At 48.4% G+C, this 22,442-nt stretch overlaps 1 protein-coding gene across 5 annotated transcripts in view; it reads right to left on the minus strand.

Moving 5' to 3' along the window:
* Positions 1–22,442, minus strand: part of NOD1 (nucleotide binding oligomerization domain containing 1) — a 66,937-nt gene that overhangs the window by 29,357 nt on the left and 15,138 nt on the right. For 3 of the 5 annotated variants that reach the window (XR_012002738.1, XM_072764644.1, XM_026019103.2), the window contains exons 2-8: positions 15,932–16,015; positions 12,567–12,784; positions 12,176–12,486; positions 9,194–9,368; positions 4,958–6,782; positions 2,217–2,300; positions 225–308 (exon numbers count right to left, since the gene is read on the minus strand). Coding sequence is in view for 4 of the 5 variants with exons in the window: in XM_072764644.1 (XP_072620745.1) it covers positions 225–308; positions 2,217–2,300; positions 4,958–6,782; positions 9,194–9,368; positions 12,176–12,376 (2,369 nt within the window). In the remaining variant the exon portion in view is untranslated. The remainder of the gene's footprint in view (positions 1–224; positions 309–2,216; positions 2,301–4,957; positions 6,783–9,193; positions 9,369–12,175; positions 12,487–12,566; positions 12,785–15,931; positions 16,016–22,442) is intronic. The other 2 variants (XM_072764645.1, XM_026019104.2) reach the window with 2 other exon arrangements.

Consider the following 22,442-nt stretch of genomic DNA (forward strand, 5'->3'; position numbering starts at 1 on the left):
GTGGCTGGCCCAGCAGAAAGCCGAGCCTCCCCCTCAGGCCGTGGTCCCTCCAGGCTGAAGGCCCACCTCCCAGCACAGGCCTCTTAATTTGACCAATGTGGCCCCGGGGCAAGCAGAAGGCTGTAGGGTGACTGCTCTTTATGGTGACGCCTATTCTCTGTCTAAATAATGAAGGGGTGACCACAGAGGCTGCAGGGTACCCTGCCATGCCCACCCCCACTTACTTCAGGTGTGTGAGGCCTTTGCACTCATCCAGGATTCTGGCGACGTACCTGGCTCCCACATCCGTGATCTGGTTGCTGTACAGGCTTCAAGAAAAAGCACAGCATGAGACTTTAGGACTCCCAGCCTTTTTTTTTTTTTTTTTTTTGTAGAGGTGACACAATGTTACATTAGTTTCAGGCATGTGACATAGTGACTCTACAAGCTTCTAAGCTATGCCATGTTCATTCTGAGTGTAGCCCCCACCTGTCACCACAGGATGCTCTTACAGTGTCACCGCCCACATTCCTTACACTGTGCCTTTTATCCCCATGTCCCAGTGTCATCTTAATGACCCCCATTTTTATTTTTTTAATTTTTTAAAATTTTATTTATTCATTCATGAGAGACACAGAGAGAGGCAGAGACACAGGCAGAGGGAGAAGCAGGCTCCCTGCGGGGAGCCTGATGTGGGACTTGATCCCAGGACCCCAGGATCACGCACTGAGCCAAAGGCAGACACTCAACCCCTGAGCCACCCAAGGCATGCCAATGACCCCCATTTTTTTGACCCCCATTTTTAAAGTGGGTATGTGCTGGCTGCTGATTTCTGAAGTCTGGGCTGAAAGGACAGAGGGACGACACAAGGAGAGCCGTTTGGGGCTCCGGGGTCTCGCAGGCTGCATTCAGGGCCAGCTCTGCCGTTTCCCCGGCTTCTACTTCTGCGTTTGTAGTAAGGAGCAAGAATCCCAGCGCCCCACAGGGTCATTGGGACAATTCCGCACGGTCATTCCAAGCCCTCGTGTGCAAGGGCCCAGCCGGCGGCAGGGGATGGGTATTTTTCTATTAAGGTCACAAGCAGCAGGTTGAGGGGGAAATGTTTGTGAGCTGGAACCTCCTCCCCGCGGCTCCTTGTTAGCCACCTTCCCACCTGATTCCAGTTCAGCAAGGCGGCAGAAAGAAGCTGAAAGTGGTAACCAGGCAGGTCACACCAAACTCCTGGGCCGAAAGGCCCCCCGGGGTCATGTGCTCCCTGGGCCTCAATCCAGGGATTAGGTCTTTATCCTAACTGCTTTGAATATTCACACATTTTGCTGCAGAAATATTAAATTATTAAATATTAAGTATTAAAGTATTTGAAACCAGGGTACAGCCCTTGACCTCCCTGGTCGTATCACCACGGAACAGCATGTCCACTCAATTCGGATTCGTGTCTTGCCCTCCGGGTTCTGGATAAGGGATCATGGGCCCAGAGTGGTGAATCTAACACATAAACAGTATCTGGCATTTATAAAACATATCCCCAGGGGCGCCTGGATGGCTCAGGGGGTTAAGTGTCCGACTCCCGATTTCAGCTCAGGTCACGATCTCAGGATCCTGGGATTGAGCCCTGTGTTGAGCTCCACTCAGCAGGGAGCCTGCTTATAAATTTTTTTTAATTTATTAATTTATTTATTTATGATAGTCACAGAGAGAGAGAGAGAGGCAGAGACACAGGCAGAGGGAGAAGCAGGCTCCATGCACTGGGAGCCCGACGTGGGATTCGATCCCAGGTCTCCAGGATCGCGCCCTGGGCCAAAGGCAGGCGCTAAACCGCTGCGCCACCCCGGGATCCCAAGGGAGCCTGCTTAGAAGTCTCTTCCTCTTGCCCCTCTTTCTGCTCAGTGTGTTTTCTCTCTCTCTCTCTCTCTCTCTCTCTCAACAGTTAAAAAAAAATACCATATTCCCAGCTACTTCCTCAGCAACCCCAGATCACCACTCGTAAAATACTTGCCTATATTAAGATCCCAATATGCGACTGAAAAGGCAGCTCAGCAACATTTCCTGACTTGTTCAAAGAGTGGGCTGCTGGCGGAGCCCAGCTCATGAACCCAGGACTCCCTGCTCCCAGGCCAGGGTTCTTCCTGGCGCCTTGGCCATCATTCCAACCGTCCAGTGATCCCCACGAATGGCAGCTCCCCGCTCCTCTGTGTTATTACTACATCACTGGCTCGCCACTGTTGAGGAATACGTACCCTAAGAATGTCAGAATTTTGTATTTGGTCAGCTCTTCATATAGCACCTTTACCCCACTGTCAGTGATCTGGTTTACGCTGAGTCTGAAACCAAACAGCAAAGAAAGTCATAAATCACCGCAGCTGTTCACATGCAGAAGCATTAATGCCACAAGGATCCAGAAGCCTGTAGGTCCAGGAGATCTCCCAGCTGTAAACAGCTGCTGACAGGACAGCCAGAGCAGTCAGCCGAATAGCTCCTAAAAAGCCCTGTCATCGTGGGGCCAACAGGCCTACCCAGAACCAAGGCGACAGCGCAGCCCTGACTCAACACAAGGGCTCCGAAGGACACATAAAGGACACACGAGGCCAGCCAGCCCTGACCTCCTGCATTTGTGGGTGATCTCCGGGTCAGCCAGGCCCCTCGATGCGGTTCTCACTGCACAGGAGGGGCCGTGGGATTCGGAAACGTGTGGAGCCGCTTCTAGTGATGACAAAGCTGGAGGAAGGAACGCTCCACCATCTGGCAAGTGGAGCCAGAGATACTAGGTGTCCTGCAAAAGGCAAAACAGTCCCCACAAGAACCGCCTCACCCACAGTGCCAGCAGCCTCCCCATCTGGAAGTCACATTCACAGAAGGGGGCAGGAAAAAGCCTTCAGGATGATGGCCGTCTCCTACCCAAGGGCCAGCCACTCGCTGGAACTGTTCTGCACAATCCATAGACTAACAGGATATTCTTATATGGCTAAATGTGACTTTTTTTTTTTTTTTTACTACCAAGTAATCTGTATGACCAACTGCCCTCATTTTTTCAATCCTCCTCTCCATCATTTAGGTGAGGCTGCAGGACAGAGTAAAGCTCAGGGATAGATGAGAGTGAGGCATCAGGGGTGGGTGAGATAACAATCCAAGGGTCAGCAAACTTTTTCTGTAAAGGGCCAGAGAGCAAATCTTTTAGGATCTGCGGGCCATGTGGTCTCTACTGCAACTACTCGACTCTGTAGTGTGAAGCGGCTGATATGTATGCACGTGGGTATGGCTGTGTCCCAATAAAACTTTATTTTTTTAATTTATTTTCCAATAAAACTTTATTCACAAATACGAGCCCTGGGCCAGACTGAGCCCATAAGCTGCCTCTGTAATATGTGAAAGGCTGAACAAGCGGAAGTTTGATTTTTAGGCCACATCAGGTCAGATACTCAGGAACTCTCCTCCCATGGTGCCCACTTTGGTGCTGGGGCACAAAGTGTACACACGCTGCACGCCATCTCAGGGTGGCCATCTCAGGAAGGCTACTAGTCACTTTCAATATCTGTGCTTTCTTAGGAATAGAACCCCCCATTTTTTAAACTGGACACATGGGATTAAGTTGTGTCCCATGAAATCTAAGCAGACATCTCATTAGCAATAGCTGAAAAATTCTTCTTAGAAGAATGAGGTGTGTCCTTTGCCTTTCCTTCTTCTTGGTGGCTAGAATGTCAACTGAATGGCTGGAAGAAGTGAGCAGTCATCTTGGGCCAAGAGGCAGAAATCGGTAGTGAGGGCAGTAGGGTCACCACAGGGCAAAAGAGAGCCTGGGTTCCCAATGGTCATGGAGGCACCACGGCAGCCCTGAACCACCCTCCTCTGCGCTTGGACTTTTCCATGAGACAAGCTTGTACCTATCTAAGCCACCTCTATTTTGAGTTTCCACTAACTTTCAGTCAAAATTAACCCTACCTGGTGGTCTCGGGGAGCTCAAAATGCTTCTCTGGAGTTGCCCATGGCCTCCTGCTCTCCCCTTCGCTGGTGTGGAGGAGAACTTCACCCGAGGACAGCTGCCTGAGGCAGGAGCATCACCCTGGTGCACTCCATCGCCTGAGATGAGCACAGGGGTGCCCAGGGTGTGAGCGTGCCCTGGGCTGAGAGCAAAGAGAACAGGCCAAGGCAGCCTTGGGCTCCCTACATCCCACTGTCCCCACCTAATGTACACTCTGGCATTGGTGTAACCGGTTCCAAATTCCCCCTGTTCTTCAGAAATACCTGAGCCAGGTTATGGAGAACTGAAGCCCTCGTGAGATTTACAAGGTATATTTTATCCAGGAAATGCTAACAGAAGAAAGCAGACTAACCTCTCCTTCCCCTAAACCATCAAACAGGAAACCGTTTAGTTTGGACTAAGATCTACGGCAGCTCAGGGCTGCTGGCTTTGATCATGGAAAGTAACTGGGGCCAGTAAGCACGGAGTCTGCTTTTTCTGCAAACACAAAAGCTCCCAGAAACCTTTCACAGGCTATCTCCGAGCCTCCCATGAATCTCAAAAGGTTGGTGCTTTTTGATTCTGGCTCCACCGTGGCCCTGGCGTGTGACCTTGAGAACATCTCTGTGCCTCCAGTTCCTCCGTCGCCAAAATGAAACTAGCAGTACCCACTACCTTATAGGGTTGCTAGTATTTGTAGTGCCCTTCACCCACTCTCAATGAATGCTGTTGTTATTACTGTAACTGCTAGGATACCAGCATCTCCCTTTTTCAGATGAGGAATCAGAGAGGTTAAGCAATTCATTCAAGGACACCCAGCCAGGGCTGACCTGGAGCCGCCTGCCATGGAGGCACTGCTCCTTGCCCTGTGCCACCCTGAGATAGAACAGGTGTGGGTGTGCCAAGACCAGTGGTCACAGGTGCCAGGGTAATTCAGGAGGTCCTACCCTACGATGCTCGTCCTGGTGTCTCTGGGGCCTGGCCCTCCCCGCCCCACTGGCTGCTCCCTGTGCCTAGCCTCACCTGATGACGGTGAGGCGGCTGAAGCAGGGCTGCAGCTCCCGCACGCCGTAGTCGTTGAGATTGTTGTTGTCCAGGTCGAGGGCAAGCCGCTTGCGGAAGTGGTGCAGGACGAAGGAGAGGGCGCTGCAGTCGGCCGAGCACGCGTTGCAGTAGGTCAGCTTGAGGTAGTTGGCGCAGATGCCCTTGGCCGCCAGCCGGCCCACCTTCTCGCTCTGGGTCTCGTAGATGCAGCGCAGCATCCAGATGAAGGTGGGCATGGCCTGTACTTGGCTGAAGCCCCCGGACTGAGTTCGGGGCAGGTTCTTCAGGTGGGCCCGCAGGCTGGCAAGCAGGTGTGCCCACAGGGCCTTGCGCTTTCTGCGCAGGGCAGCGGGGGGCACCAGGTGCCGCAGGAGTTTCTCTTTGGCCTTGGACAACAGGCCGCAGAGGAAGAGGTTAGTGAACTGAAAGTGATCCTTGTTCTTGAAGGGGTCTTCCCCCGCCAGGCCACCGCCCTTCAGGCACTGGAAGGGGAGGAGAGGGGGATAGCAGGACTCTGCTCCCGCCTCCCCGGGAGGCGCCCACTCCTGAAAGAACCTGAGCAGCTGCTGAGTGCCCACCTGGTCGTCCACCACGAGAAAGAAGGCGGTAAAGAAGGCCTGCAGGGTGATGTGAAAAAACTCGTAAGACTGCTGGTCGCCGCCCACGCCCGGCTCTGGCACGGCCCGCAGGAAGCCCAGCTGCAGCTCCCCCTCCTGAAACTCGGCCGCCTGCACCTCCTCCTGGCCAAAGACAAAGAGGCTCTTCTCCATGCCCCCGTGGGCCACCTGCCCCAACGAGCGCAAGGTGCCCCGGCCGGCGCGGAAGGTCTCCACCTGGCTCCGCGTGTTCCGCTGCACCAGGCTGGTGGGCTGCGTCCTGTTCAGGTGGACCTCGGTGACCAGCAGGAAGACATCGGTCAGGGTCACCGTGCGGCTGGGCAGCTGCGCCGCGCTGTCCCACACGCTGTGGAAGTGCTGGAAACAGCGGAAGATGATCCAGCAGAAGAGGGGCACGGCGCACAGGCTGCAGAGGTTGGGGTTGGCCTCCAGCTGGGCCAGCAGGTGCTGCTGCACCGCCCGGTCGGGGAACATCCTCCGGGCGTAGGCCCGCAGGTGGCTGGGGGCGAAGCCGCGCAGAAGCACCTTCTTGCGGAGGAGCTGGCGCGGGATCTCGACGCCCGTGCGGGCCGTGAGCAGCTTGGCGGCGCCCTTGAGCAGCTTCCCGCTGAGCAGGTTGGCCAGCAGGACCAGCGGGTGGGCGGGCTCCCAGGGGGAGGAGGTGTCAGGTGCGCCGCTCAGGTCGAAGTCCGAGTGCAGCTCGTCCAGGCCGTCGAAGGTGAAGAGGGCCGTGTGCGGGCAGCGCAGCAGGAAGGCGAACACCTCGTCGGGGTCCTGCTCCGGGTAGCAGTAATGCTTGAAGAGCAGGTCCTGCAGGCACAGCGCGTCGCCCTCCTTGAAGCAGCTGAACACGCGGCAGCGGAAGTGGAAGAAGAACTTGAACTGGGCGTCCAGCCGCCGCGCGGCCCACAGGCTCTGCAGCCGCTGCAGCAGCATGGACTTGCCCACGCCCGCGTCGCCGCAGATGAAGATGGTCTCGCCCTGCTCGCTGAGGACGCCGCTGGAGCGGTCCAGGAGGCAGGCCAGGCTGCCCAGAGGGCCCAGGCTCTCGTCCTTGAGGCCCACCAGCTCCGCGATGGTGTCGGTGTACATCTCCTCCAGCAGCAGCTCCTCCTTCTGGGCGTAGCACAAGACGAACTTGGAATCCCGGCCCAGTTGCTGTCGCAGCTTCTCCGTGTACCTGCTTACTGGAGGGGTGGGGAGGACAGCCAGTTCCCAGTGAAATGCTTTTTGTTGTTGTTTTGAAGTGTATCTATTTATTTAAGTCATCTCTACACTCAACAGTGGAGCTTGAACTCACCACCCCCGAGATCCAGAGCCTCTTGGGGGCTCCCCGGACTGAGCCAGCCAGGCACCTGGAAACGTGTTTGGTTGACAAAGAAATAACCCTAACTTTTCTTCCGCTTATCAAGTTACTCTGAAAACAAGGCGTAGTCTCAAAACTAAATGCCAGAACTTTTAGTGAGAAAATACATTACACAGTAGCCTGGGTTACAAATGAGCTGTGCCAAAGCACAAAAAGAGAGTAAATTAGGGGGATCCCTGGGTGGCTCAGTGGTTTGGCGCCTGCCTTTAGCCCAGGGCCTGATCCTGGAGTCCCAGGATCGAGTCCCACGTCGGGCCCCCTGCATGGAGCCTGCTTCTCCCTCTGCCTGTGTCTCTGCCTCTCTCTCTCTCTCTTTCTGTGTCTCTCATGAATAAATAAATAAAATCTTTAAAGAAAAAAAAAGGACAGTAAATTAGGATAAAAACTACCTTATTGAACTCCACAGAGCACACTAGCCCCAGGACCCCAGCATCTGACACCTTAGCATCTGTCCACAGGGGAAGAGACACAGTAACGTGCTCACAGGTGCATGGAGCTCAGCAAACCTGAGCTAGAAACGGACCTTACCCCGCAGAGGGAGGTGGTCCTTCCCCAGCCAGACAAAAGGCTGTTCCATAAATGCCTTTAAAATACTTCCTGGATTTTAATTATAAGTCAGTTAACAAAAACGAGATGCACGTGCCCATTTCCAAATTCATCTGTAACCTTTTCCCATCAACTTAGTCTAACTTGGTTGTCTGCTTAAAATTTGTGAATTACATTTTTTATATCTTTAGTAAGGCATAATTGATGTACCATAAATTCACGTATTTTACAACAGGTGCTGTGTACTACTCACTGATTTTTAGTAAATTTACCAAGTTATGCGAACATCACTACAATCCAGTTCTAAAATATCTCGGACGTAAGCCCACTCCTAGCCAGTCTCTGCCCCGGACCCTAGGCCACTGCCAATTTGCTTTCTATCTCTATTAATTTGCTTTTTCTGGACATTTCATATAAATAGGATCACACAGTATGTAGTCTTTCACATCCGGCTTTGTAGAGTGACTTATACTTTAAAAGCTACTGAAGTGGGCAGCCCGGGTGACTCAATGGTTTAGCGCCACCTTTGGCCCAGGGCCTGATCCTGGAGACCCGGGATCGAATCCCACGTCGGGCTTCCTGCATGGAGCCTGCTTCTCCCTCTGCCTGTGTCTCTGCCTCTCTCTTTCTGTGTGTCTCTCATGAATAAATAAATAAAATAAAATATGTTAAAAAAAAGCTACTGAAGCAAAGGAACCAGTGGAGATGTCTTTTGAAAGAATTATCACAGGCAGGACCATTTTCCTTTTCTCCTGGGGAAGGAAACAGGATGAAGTGCAAAGGAGCAGTAGGAGTAAGAAGCTAACAGTGGCCACAGGTATCTGCAGGGGCGGCTGCAGAAGAGCTGGGCCCTGACACTGCTGGTTGGCCTGGTTTCCCCCAAATACACACCTGACTGTCAGGAACATTGTCCTTTGTCTCTGTGTTCAAGGTCAAACTGGATGCTTTAAACATCCCAGTTTGGGAGCTCAGTGCTGGTATATCGTCAACATGTGTCTCAAACTAGAGAGAACACGGGCATGGAAAGACCTCCTGGCTCCTAGGCCAGATCGTGGCCCCGGTGTGCACTGCAGCTTGAACTGATCTTGTCCTTGTCATCACGTGTAATCACACGTTCCCCTGATCATGTACCAGTGGGCCTCCTGCACTGGCCTCCGAGCTCCCTGAGAGCCAGAACCGTAACCAGTCTGCTCCACATTGTAACCCTGGCATCCAGCACCACGGCTCGGCACATGGTGGGCACGTCGTCAATACTTGACCTAATGGGTCAGCTAATGCAGTACCACTGTGCTTCAGAAATAAGGACTGGCAACTCGGGGTGACAGAATAATACTTGGCCCAGGATGAAATTTGGAAAGATGTTCAAAGAGAAAAGAATGCAACCTGGAATTTGTGCAACCACTGAAATGTCTATACATCGGAATGGCAAGTAAGCAAGAGGCCAGGAGAGAGGCCATGGCCGCACTTCCACAGGCCTCTCCATAAATCACACCAGCCCCCTGTGGTCAGTTCAGTCACGGGGCGGGCGGCACCCAGAGGACAGAGATCTACTGGCTGAGGGTGCGCGCAGGGCTGCTGGTGCCGACCCCCCACGCTGTGGAGCCCAGATGCCGCAGCATTTCCAAGCTGCAGGGCTTTGCTTGCTGGCAGTCTGCAATCTCCCCCGGGGGAGAAGGGGACTCATACCTGGGTCAGTGTTGACGACAACTTTGCTCTGAATGAGCTCCGACGGAGAGAAGCCAATCTCCGACAGCCAAGGCCTGAGATCCACATAAGTGTCTTCAAGTTGCTGGAGCACATAGAGGAGGAACTCAGATGCTTCTTCACCCTTGCTCTGTACCAGGTCCAGAATTTTGCGGACCTGGTGGCAGCGTAAGCAAGAGGGGGTGAGCTAGTGCTTGGGGAGTCTTGCCACCGTACAGGTCCACACAAGGGCTCCAAGCTCTTACTATGGCCTCGAACTTGGCTGTCCACCCAGAGGTGTGAGATGCTACCTATGAAGGCCTAGAATCTGGGAAGGGGACCCACCTTAAGAAGAAATTAAACCATGCAGCTCTAAAAAGCTGGGAGGCGGGGGATCCCTGGGTGGCTCAAAGGTTAAGCGCCTGCCTTTGGCCCAGGGTATGATTCTGAAAACCCAGGATCGAGTCCCACATCAGGCTCCCCGCATGGAGTCTGCCTCTCCCTCTGCCTGTGTCTCTGCCTCTCTCTCTCTCTCTCTCTCTCTCTCTGTGTGTGTGTGTGTGTCTCTCATGAATAAATAAAATCTTAAAAAAAAAATAAAAAGCTGGGAGGCTTCCATGAACTTAAAAGTACAAAGTCAGACTCACAAACCAGAGCTGTGTCCACCCCTGTTAAGCTAACACTGCTGCTGGCCAGGAATGAGCGGTGCTGGGACAAAGTAGCTGCATAGGGGAAAGACTACCCACTGGAAAAAGGACAGTCTCTTCAATAAATGGCGCTGGGAAAATTGGACAGCCATGTGCAGAATGAAACTAGACCACTCTCTTACACCACACACAAAGATAAACTCAAAATGGATTAAAGATCTAAGTGTGAGACAAGATTCCATCAAAATCCTACAGAACACAGGCAACACCCTTTTTGAAATCGGCCAAGCAACTTCTTTCAAGATACATCCATGAAGGCAAGGGAAACAAAAGCAAAAATGAATTATTGGGACTTAATCAAGATAAAAAGCTTCTGCACAGCAAAAGAAAAGTCAACAAAACTAAAGACAACCTACAGAATGGGAGAAAATATTTGCAAATGATGTATCAGGTAAAGGGCTAGTATCCAAGATCTATAAACAACTTATTAAACTCAACAGCAAAGAAACAGACGATCCAGTCATGAAATGGGCAAAAGACATGAAGAGAAATCTCACAGAGGAAGACACAGACGTGGCCAACAAGCACATGAGAAAATGCTCCACATCACTTGCCATCAAGGAAATACGAATCAAAACCACAATGAGATACCACCTCACACCAGTGAGAATGGGGAAAATTAACAAGACAGGAAACAACAAATGTGGGAGAGGATGTGGAGAAAGGGGGACCCTCTTGCCCTGTTGGTGGGAATGTGAACTGGTGCAGCCGCTCTGGAGAACTGTGTGGAGGTTCCTCAAAGAGTTAAAAATAGACCTGCCCTACGACCAGCAATTGCACTGCTGGGGATTTACCCCAAAGATTCAGATGCAATGAAACGCCGGGACACCTGCACCCCGATGTTTCTAGCAGCAATGTCCACAATAGCCAAACTGTGGAAGGAGGCTCGGTGTCCACTGAAAGATGAATGGATCAAGAAGATGTGGTCTATATACACAATGGAATATTCCTCAGCCATTAGAAACGACAAATACCCACCATTTGCTTCAATGTGGATGGAACTGGAGGGTATTACGCTGAGGGAAGTAAGTCAATCGGAGAAGGACCAACATTGTATGGTCTCCTTCATTCGGGGAATATAAAAAATGGTGAAAGGGTTTAATAAAGGGGAAAGGAGAGAAAATGAGTGGGAAGTATCAGTGAGGGTGATAGAACATGAGAGGCTCCTAACTCTGGGAAACGAACAAGGGGTAGTGGAAGGGGGGTGGGCAGGGGGTTGGGGTGACTGGGTGATGGGCATTGAGGGGGACACTTGATGAGATAAGCCCTGGGTGTTATGCTATATGTTGGCAAATCGAACTCCAACAAAAAATATACAATAAAAAAAGTAGCTGCATAAGCAGAATGGGGTGGGTGCTGGGCCACAGAGCCAAGGGCTGACATATACCCGTATGTAAGCTATACCCTAAAAAAGGCTTCTTGTGTTATTAAAAATGCAGGGGGGAAATTACACAAGTCAGCTACTGTGCTTTCCCCCCAAAACCCTCTCCCCCCAAAACCCAGGTCTCCCCGGAGCCTGGCAGGAGCACCTTACAAACAAGTTCTATCACTCCTCCAACCAAAGAATTTTGGGTCTTGCCAATTCTATTTTTCAGGACATGACACAAAGCTAAAAGGGAACTAAGGGCTGTTTAGACTTCCCACAGTGAGGGGCGCCGCCTGGGTGGCTCAGTCAGTTAAGCAACTGCCTTCAGCTCAGGTCATGATCTCAGGGTTCTGGAATGGAGCAGAGAGCTGCTTCTCCCTCTGCCTCTGCTTCCCCTTCTCCCTCTGCCCGTGCTTGCGCTCTCTCTCTCTCTCTCTCTCACACACACACACACACATAAATAAGGGGAGTGTGGAAAAGTCTTCACTGTAGACCAGGCTGGGATGTGTTTGTTCCCAAACCAGAGGCAAGGCCATTCTCAAGAGTCTTACCCAGCAGTGAGCGGCTCTCTGGAGTATAGAGGCACTGAAAGAACATCACTTGCTAGTGTTTGATGGTCGTTACCTTTTTCCCTCCTCCTAATAGAAAGTGGATTGAAAACAACAGGCTTTGGAAGCCATACGTGCCCCAAGGAGAGAGGAGAGGTGAGAGGAGTCTGCTCCCCACACCAACTCAGAAATATGGAAGTGTACAATAAGCTGGTAGCTCAAGTGTTTCTGCTCTGTAAGTGACCCCAACGGGAAATCCCGCCAACCTGCTAAATGCCCAGAGGTCCTCCCTCAGGTCCCCCGAGAAGCCCCTTCTGGCTACCAAGACATGCAGGCCGCCAATGGCAGCCCCTGTCACCAGTACCTTGTCGGGCTGCGTGGGGCAGGCACCCACGATCTCCGCATCTTCGGAAGAGAAGTAGTCATTCTCCAGCAAGTTGTCCACCAGACACTGGGTGTTGCGGATGTGAGTGACCAGAAGTTCCCGGTTGATTTTCAGCAATTTAATGTGGGAGTGAGACTCTGATGGGATTATCCCCATCTCACCGTGACTCTGTTTTTCCATGGCTAAAGGAGCGAGGGACTGCTTTGCCCACACTCATCTTTGGCTACATGTGTCTTCCTGGCAGGAGGCGATCAGGATCCAGGGTGCCTGCCTCTCTCTCAGTGCCGCCCCTGAAGAGACCAACGAAATCACAGTGAAGCAAAAGTCACGGGAAAGATGCTTCCCCTCCTCTTTGGTCCTGGAAACTTACTTCAAGCAGGGGGAGTCCTGCTTCAGATGCTGATCTGAGGGGGCACCCGGGTGGCTCAGTCAGTTAGCACGTGACTCTTGACTTGGGCCCAGGTCAGGATCTCACAATCTTGAGATTGAGCCCCCCTTCAGGTTCTGTGATTACAGTGGAATCTGCTTAAGATTTTCTCTCTCCCTCTGCCTCTGCCCCTCCCCTGGCTCTCACACAGTCTCTTCTCTCTAAAAAAAAAAAAAAAATGATAATAATTAAAAATAAATTTTAAAAAAAGATGGTGATCTGAGATACATTAAAGAAAAAATCATAATTGAATTGCTTCCGCTTGTGGGTTACATGCCTAGGGAGGGTGACCAGAGGTAGATACCCTTTTGTTTTGTTTTGTTTTTAAATATTTTATTTATTTATTCATGACAGACACAGAGAGGGAGGGGAACAGAGACAAACGCAGAGGGAGAGGCAGGCTCCATGCAGGGAGCCTGACGTGGGACTCGACCTTGGGGCTCCAGGATCAGGCCCTGGGCCGAAGGCAGGTACTTAACTGCTGAGCCACCCAGGGATCCCCTAGACACCCTTTTGTATAGCAAAACGTCTTTATTATCTCTTAAATAATAATAATTTTTAAAAGTGTGCCTCAATCCCAGCCTGGGGTAGAGATGGGAAGGTATATTATTTTTCATAAAAAGGAATTGGGAGCACCAGGGTTGGCTGAGGGCTGGGGAGTTGCTGAGAGAGAGGGTCTGAGTGCAAAATGGCCTAAGGAGGAAGATAACCAGCATGAAGTCACCTGTGTTAGCCAGAGCCCAGGAACCTGGGAACAGGGACGTTTCCATCACTTTTGCCCGTTCTGGGCTGTGCCGTAGTCCTCCTGCAGCCCTGCTCCAGCTATCCTCACACCTCTAGCAAAGTCTGCCATATACCAAGCACTCTGGGGCATGAAGGAAGAATAACAACCATGTCTGGAGTGAAGCAGGACAGACGGAGAGCAGCAGACAAGGTGACATGGACTTCCAAGTGGCAGATGACCAGGAAAAGCCATCTTCCTGGAAACCCTTGAAAACCTTGTGCTGAACTTCCTTTCTGGGTACAAACAGGGACCCAAGCCATTTTATTTGGGTATTAAAAACTAATTTGAGGGATCCCTGGGTGGCGCAGCGGTTTGGCGTCTGCCTTTGGCCCAGGGCGCGATCCTGGAGACCCGGGATCGAATCCCACGTCGGGCTCCCGGTGCATGGAGCCTGCTTCTCCCTCTGCCTGTGTCTCTGCCTCTCTGTGTGTGTGTGTGTGTGACTATCATAAATAAATAAAAATTTAAAAAAAAAATTTTTTTTTAAAAAACTAATTTGGGTTCATCTGAGTGACCCCCACATTGCACTGATTTTCTTTCTTGTACCGTAAGATCCTTCAGCCACTTCTCCACTCATCCTTGTGTATATAAAGTGGGTCATTATCTTGGAAGTAGAAAGGCCTTAAACTGGCCACTTAGTCCCTCCTTGTGGTAGGAAAACTCACACATCCCAGAGAGATCATTTTTATACTTTTTTTGTTGAGCCCCGTCACCCCCAAAATGACTTGTAAACACTGTCACTGTCATTACTGGATCTCTTACAAGCCCACATCTGTAAACGTTCAAGTCCAGCAGTTCTTGATTTTACTCCCCCAAGTCACACAAGTCTCCTGGTCTTTTACACACATCCATGTTTCCTTCTTTTATGTCAATTTGCTAAACACTGCAAGCCTTACAGAGATTTCTCAGTGGGACCCACGCAATAACTTTCCTTTTATAACCTGAGTGACTGAGCAAGAGAATAGTACAATTTAACATTCTAAGTAGCGGGAGGGCAAGACATCCTTATCAAAAAGAACTTTCACGGATGGAAATGACTGGTTAGTTAACTACCGTACTAGACGTATGCTTGCCTCTTAGATGTTAATTCAGCCTTTTCCACTGTGGTCAATCATATGGCCTATTTTAGGATCCACAGCATTTGAAAAATGGTTCCCTGAAGGGATACAGGTAGATAATATTAAATTTAAATTAGGGGAAGGGGCAGCCCAGGTGGCGCAGCGGTTTAAAGCCACCTGCAGCTCAGGGCGTGATCCTGGAGACCTGGGATCGAGTCCCACATTGGGTTCCCTGCATGGAGCCTGCTTCTCCCTCTGCCTCTCTCTCTCTCTCTCTCTCTCTCTCTCTCTCTCTGTGTCTCAATAAATAAATAAAATCTTAAAAAAAATACATTAGGGGAAAACGATACCGTTTTAAGTTTCCAGCATTATTCTCTAAAGTAAATCAGAATATTTTAAAACAACTTTCTCTTCTGAAATCTTTAATTTCCAATATTTTTCTGGAATCTGCAAAATTAAAAAAAAAAAGACAAGTTTCTTTGAAAATACCATTGTAACGAATGGTGAATGAATGAATGAAATTGATGATGGGGTAGTTTTAAATCCAGAACTCTAGGATGCTGGAGTACTCTCTGTATCTTCTTCCTTCATGACAATGTTTTCTAAATGTCATTTGGGCAACATATTCACTTATATTATTTTCTGGCCACAATTGAGTCCCACCTGTACTTTATTTGCTTAACTTTGTGCTTTAGATTGACTTGTTTTGTTTTGTTTTGTTTTTCATTTGTTTTAGTTCTAGTATAGTTAACACAGTGTTATGTTAGTTTCAGGTGGACACTACAGTGATTCAATACTTCCATGTGTCACATCACAGCAAGTGTACTCCCTATTCCCCATAAGTTGGCTATTTTAAAACTCAGATTAATTTTTATAAAGATTTCATTTATTTAACAGAGAGAGCAAAAGCAGGGAGAGCAGCAGACAGAGGGAGAAGGAGAAGCAGGCTCCCTGCTGAGCAGAGACCCTGATGTGGGATCATGACCTGAGCCAAAGGCAGGCACTTAACTGACAGAGCCACCCACGTGCCCCAAATTTTAAAGGAAATTTTATATCACCATTATAAATGAAAACCAGCACTTTCAATAAATAGGAAATAACACAAAAATAAATTCTCCGGAAATAAAGCCATGCTATTGTATTCCACCTCAACAGGGCTGTCTGGAAGCATCTGAGGTCTGGGGCCTGCTTGCTTGTAGAAGCATTTGAGGGTGCTAAAGACATAGCAGCACAAAACTGAGACTTTCTTTGCACTAATCCTTAATCTGAGAGAACTGGAAAGGGAACTGCTTGCTTATTTCATGAGTGTTTTGCAGGCATGGCTGCTCGCTGGAACAAGGCTTGGAAGGGTGTTCCTTTCACCTGTTCAAACCTCTTCCATGTCCATCTACACTGAGAGCCCCGTGTCACTCACAGCTCTTGTCTCTTCTAAGCCTGAAATTCCCACAATACCAGTGATTTCTCACCTCAGCCTGCCCACAGTGACCCTGCAGACATCTCCACCTTTTGCTATCAAAGGCAGAAACTTCAGCCTCTTGATTTATGGCCACCTAAGGAAAGCAACAAATGCCACGTCAGCCAGCTGGCAAGGAGGCTGTTGTTCTATAATTTCCAAAGCCCCGGTTTGAGATTTAATCATATTTGTGGAATTAGCTCAATCCAGCGGGAACTTGAGGTATGGCTTGTGGAAGAGGAAACAAAAAAAGTTGAACCTGCCTGGTAAACATGATCCAAGGGAAGACCAAATCTATACGCTGGGGCACCATAGATAAATCCACTCCATGGGCATCTGGTTACCAAAATACCAAACAGAGCCAGGGATCTCCTAGGCCTGACAGGGGATCCATCATGGTCTTTACCCAGTAAAAGATGGGTCTGCCTAGTGAAGATGGTCAAGGTGTCACGTTCAGGCAAACAGAAGACCAAGGCTGGGTCAGGGTCAGGTTTGGTGAGCTGGACCTGTTCCAGTGGCTGGGGTTCACCTGGGGCCATAGTATTAGAAAAGACTCAAGGCAGATATCCTGGTGAGGCAAGTCCAGCAAACAACCAAAAAAACCATTAAGCCAATGGAGATGGCCAGAAAATAAGACTCATCACAGAACAAAAGAGGAAGATGAAGTAGACAAATGAAGCAGAAAAGGTCAGAGGTGGGCTGGTCTACCACCAAAAGCCATCTCTTAAGACAAAGGCAAGTTGAGGTAGAGCCTATTGATGGGGAGGGAGCCCCTTGGGAGCTGAGGGGGTTAGATGGCACCCCCATCCCCTCCTCTTCTTCCTGGGTTTGTAATCTGCCCTCACAGACGTTTAGTCCCCAGGTAACAGAATCCCAGCATCAATCCACCACCTTAGGCTACTTATAGAGATCTGTGCCCAGGTCCCATCTTGCAATTTGAACTTCTGAACTAAATATAAAGTCTGTAGAGTCTCCATAAAAGGCGCAGGGAAGCTTCTCTGAAGAAAACAAAGCAAGTACTGGGGGAGGGCAGGCAATCAAAGGAAAATAGAAATAGAGACAGAAGAGAGAAACTCTCTATGTTGAATAGAAATAAAATATAATGTGTAATCTAAGATTTTCTAGTAGCCACAAAGTAAAAAGAAATTAATTTTCATAATGTTCTGTTTAACCCAATATATTAAATTTCTTATTTCAATATAGAATTAATTAAACATCTTACATTCATTTTTTTCATACTAAGGCCCTGAATTCCAGTGTGCACTTTACACTTACAGCACTTCTCAGTTTGGGCCAGCCACACATCAAGTGCTCAACAGCTACGGTGGCCAGTGGCTACTGTGCTGAATGGTGTAGCTCTAGAGCAACCACCGGAAGCCATGGTAGAAGGGCATTGGAGCTCCTGCCCTGTCCACCCTCCATCTAAAAGACTGAGGCCAGGAATGACTCTGAATTGGCTCTTCAGGTTAGTTTCTCAGAAAGTCAGTGAGGCAGGTAGTTAAAAAGGTGAGATCACTGACAGTTTTGTGAACTCAGAAAGGAAATAAGTAGGGGACCCACTGGTTTTATAGTTGGGTGTACAATTCCTTTCAACTATCGGTAACAGATTTACAGCTTTTCACGCTCGAAAAGATTAAAAATAAGAACTATTTTTTGCCAAGGCATTTTTGTCAAAAATGCTATTGATAGTATCATGAGACAGAGACTTCCGTCCGCCATGGGTAGGGATGCATCCTGGTGGAGACCATCTGGGAACCCATTTAACAGTATGTATCAAGAGCCTGTGAAAAGTTCAATTTAGTAACTTCCCATTCTAGAAATTTGCTTTCTGGAAAGATTCAGAGGTTCTGACAATTTTGTTTTTTTAAACAGATTTCGCCCGCTTCTAGCTGTGATATAGTAGTTTGTGACTCTCACAGAGGCCAACAACAAGTAACCAGTGTTGTTTAAGAGTCTATTATATACCATACCTATACACACACATATACGTATACACACATGCATTTTCAAAAGTCATCAATCTGTACACTTATAATCTGTGAATGTTATTGTATGAAATTATATCAACAATTAAAGTGATTTTTTAAAGGCAAGATACATTTCCAGGTAATAAAAACTGAAAGATTTTTGTTGTCAGCCTAGCTGCAATATTTTAAAATAAATACTAAAGAGTTTCTCAGGTAGAAGAAAAATGATCCCAAGACAAAACAAAATAAGAGGAATGTAAAGTTTTATGTGAGTAAATAGAAATGTGTATTGACTGAACAAAACAATATTAACATCTTGTGGAGTCTAAAATATACATAGAGTTAACATGTATAACAGCAGTAACACAAAAGGTGGAGGGGAATAAATGGAATTAAAGTGTTCTAAAGTCGGGATCCCTGGGTGGCGCAGCGGTTTGGCGCCTGCCTTTGACCCAGGGCGCGATCCTGGAGACCCGGGATCGAATCCCACGTCGGGCTCCCGGTGCATGGAGCCTGCTTCTCCCTCTGCCTATGTCTCTGCCTCTCTCTCTCTCTCTCTCTCTATCATAAATAAATAAAAATTAAAAAAAAATTTAAAAAAAAAATAAAGTGTTCTAAAGTCAAAGCACTTTCAGGTACTAGGCAAGACTGTGACTTTGATTTATTCTGTTTGTTTTTTTAAGTATGCCCAACATGGGACTTGAACCCATGATCCCGAAATTAAGAGCCATACGCTCCAGTGACTGAGCCAACTGGTTGCCCCAGTATTACTTTTAGACAGTAATAATTTAAAGATTCAGATTATTATCTTTAAGACTCTCACTAAAAAAGTAGACAATAGAAGGAAGAAATGGAATAATAAATACACTTAATTCTAAAAGAAGACAGGGAGATTAAAAGGTGAAAGAACAGCCAAGACAAATAGAAACCAGACAGCAGATATAAATCCAAATGTATTAGTAATTCCATTACATGTAAATTTGCTAAATACACTAATTATAAAACAGTTTGTCGGACTTGATAGAAAAAAATTACATGCTGCTTAAAGAGACACATCTTAAATAAAATGGAGTTCCATTCATTCATTTCCTCAAACAGGAAAAGAAAGGAGATACACCCTTACCAAAAAAAGAGAGCTGGCGGGACTATAGTCAGATTACAGAATTTAAGGGAAGAAATGTTACTGGAGATAGAAAAACATGTGGTAATGATAAAATGATCAATTCTAAAAGATGATACAAATGTGTTAATTTGTATGCGCCTAGCAACATTTTCAAAATAATAAAGCAAAAATTGACAGTCATAAAAGAACTAGGCAAATCTACAATCACAATGGAGGACTTTAATACATGCCTCAGAGTAACTGAAAGAACAAAAAGAGGACAAATTAGCAAACAGTCAGAATATGGAGAATCTGAACAGAGTAACAAGGCTCCTCACTGACATCTATAGAGCACACACCCGACAGCAACAGTATGCTTAGCATTTTAAGTGCACGTGTAATATTAATCAAAACGGACTTAAAGCAAGTTCTTTACACATTTTCAAAAAGATTTTACTTATTTGAGAGAGAGAAAATGAGCAGGAACAGAGGGAGGGGCAGAAGAAGCAGGAGAGGGAGCCTGATGCGGCTGGCTCAATGCCGGGAGGTTGGACTCATGATCCGCGTGGAAGGCAGACGCTTAACCGACTGAGCCACCCAGGTGCCCTGCAAATTCTTAACACATTTTAAAGGACTGAAATCATCCAGAATATATTCTCTGACCATAGTGGAATCAAGCTAGAAATCAAAGACAAAAAGATGCCTAGAAAATCCCCAAACCAACTGGTCAAAGAAGAAACAGAAATTAGAAAATAGTTTGAACCGTATAATAATGAAAATACAACACAGCAGCATTTGTGAAATACAATTATAGAAGCCATAGAAATTTATTTACATGCATACATTAGAAAAGAAAAACAGGGGTGCCTGGGAGGCTCAATCAGTGAAATGTCTAACTCTTGATTTCAGCTCAGGTCATGATCTCAGGGTTGTGAGATTGAGCCCTGCATCTGCTTAGGATCCTCTCTCTCCTTCTACCTCTACCTCCCCCCCTACACACTCTGTTCTCTCTCTCTTTCAAAACAAAAACAAAAATTCTCTCAATGAAGTGGGTTTAGAGGGACCGTACATCAACATAATAAAGGCCATATATCAAAAACCCACAAAGAACATCATACTGAGAGCTTCTCCTTTAAGATCAGGAATTTATTTAAAACAAGCAGTAGATGAGAGCAAGTACATGGTCAGTGCAGGTCCCCACACTCTCTGGCTGCCACCACCCTCTCCTTTACTGGGCAGCAGCCAGGAAAAGCCGGAGGGGAAGTAGGTTTCTAGTAGCATGAAGCCACACCTTCCAGAAAGTGCTACTATAAGGCAGCCTTATTGCAAAACCGTCAGCAGTGGTGCCCTCCCAGCTGAAGAGCACAGGGGAGGTGAGCAGGCCTGCTGGAGAGCTGAGACCTCAGGCTCATTCATTTTTTCGTTTGCCTTCCTCATGCATAAAGGCCACTGTACCCCCCGCCCTCAGGGGACTCACAGACAAGAGAGGCAAAGCATCAACAGAAACCTAGCAGGCCACCAAATGCAAGGAAAACACAGTAAGAGAAGAATGCAGGGAGCAAAGCAAAGACTTCTCCCCCAGAGATGAAGGGAGGTCTGTGTGAGCCAGGAGTCTGGGGAGGGCAGTTGAGGCGGAGTGGGGGGGGGGGTGCTTAGCAGGGCCCTGCAGCTGGCCCACTGTCAGGATGCATGAGATGAGGTCACAGGGACACATAGGGGAAAGGATCCGCTTAGAAAGGAGCCCCACTGGGGATCCCTGGGTGGCTCAGCGGTTTAGCGCCTGCCTTTGGCCCAGGGCATGATCCTGGGGTCCCAAGATCAAGTCTCAGGATCAAGTCTCAGGATCGAGTCTCAGGATCAAGTCCCAGGATCCAGTCCCACATCGGGCTCCCCACATGGAGCCTACATCTCCCTCTGCCTATGTCTCTGCCTCTGTGTGTGTGTGTGTGTCTTTCATGAATAAATAAAGGAGCCCCACCTGGGGACAGGGTGACTGGGACTCCAACCCCCCCCCCCCCCCCACCGCAGTCCTGGGATCTTGGGAAGGCCCTTCCCCCACACTCAGTTTCACTTTCTAAAGAGGGATTTTGCAGTGCTGTTGCTTTCTTCCTTCTCTACTATCCCAAGGGACCCTGAAAGTTAATGCGCATTCTTTGCAACTGAGATGCTAAGATAAAAAACACTTTATAAAGACATTCATCTCCACAGATGTTCCTTTTTATGTTTTAATAACTTTCCCCAAGTATAAAAGCAATTTAGCTGCTCACTGTGGAAACTTTGGGGAATGCAAAAAGTAAAAAGAGAAAAAGAAAGGAAAAGAAAATTAAAGAAAAAGCCAAATCACCTACACCACTGTTAACATTCTGGAGTATTCCCTTTCTGCTTTTCTCTATGTGCAGTTATGCCTACACCGCTCTTTTGCTTGCTTGCATCACACTATATACATCTGCTATAACTTGCCCAGTATCTTGTGTGTCTGTGTAACCACTAAAGCCCTCACTTGAGCTGCAGAAGCTGGTTCCTGAAAGATGCTCTACTTACTGGGTTTTTATTTCATAAAGAAAAAATAGGAGCTACCTGCCTCTCTTTGCTCTTTTAAAGCCTCGTAACTGAGAAATTCCACATGCCAAATTGGAGGACCAAAGATGACGTCCAGGGGTAACACCTGCCCAGCCTGGGCCTGCCTGCCCGAACCACCGCAGCAAACCCAGACGCCCCTATCTGCGGCAGCCAGTCGCAGGACAACATGCTATCAGCAATAGGACCCGTGGAAAGGCCACAGGGGACCCAGTAGGGGAGGGACACTGGAAAGACTCCAGGATGCCAGCCTCCTGCGTCCTTCTCCAAAGGCCAGGTGTCAAACCCTGTGCTGCATGGTGGCCCCACTGGGGGGGCACAAACACTGAGCAAGCCCTTTACTAGGGGCCCAGCATCCAGCTAATGCTTTCCACTCCCTCTGAGAGCTACAGTAACGTAGAGGCGAGGTGTGGTCCCTGGAGCCAGCCAGGCTGAGGGGCCCACCACTCATTAGCAAGTGAGCCAGCCTCTCTGGACCTCAGTTTCTTTTTTTCTTTCCTTCCTTTTTGTAATATTTTATTTATTTATTCATGAGAGACACACACACACAGAGGCAGAGACACAGGCAGAGGGAGAAGCAGGCTTCCTGCGGGGAGCCCGATGCAGGACTCTATCCCAGGACCCTGGGATCACACCTTGAGCTGAAGGCAGGTGCTCAACCACTGAGCCGCCCAGGCTCCCCAAGGGCCTCCGTTTCATCACAGGGGCAGTCCCTGCCTCAAAGTGCTGCTGCAAGGACTGAGTTCATATTCAAAGTGCCTAGACCAGGCACTGAGTAAATACTAGTAATTATCACCTGATTGAATCTTCTCTATTATCTCACTCGAGTCTTAGGACAACCCTAAGCAGCAGAGGAATTGAAAACGGAGGCCCACGAA

The sequence above is a fragment of the Vulpes vulpes genome, chromosome 7 (assembly GCF_048418805.1).
Source record: "Vulpes vulpes isolate BD-2025 chromosome 7, VulVul3, whole genome shotgun sequence".
Lineage (NCBI taxonomy): Eukaryota > Metazoa > Chordata > Mammalia > Carnivora > Canidae > Vulpes > Vulpes vulpes.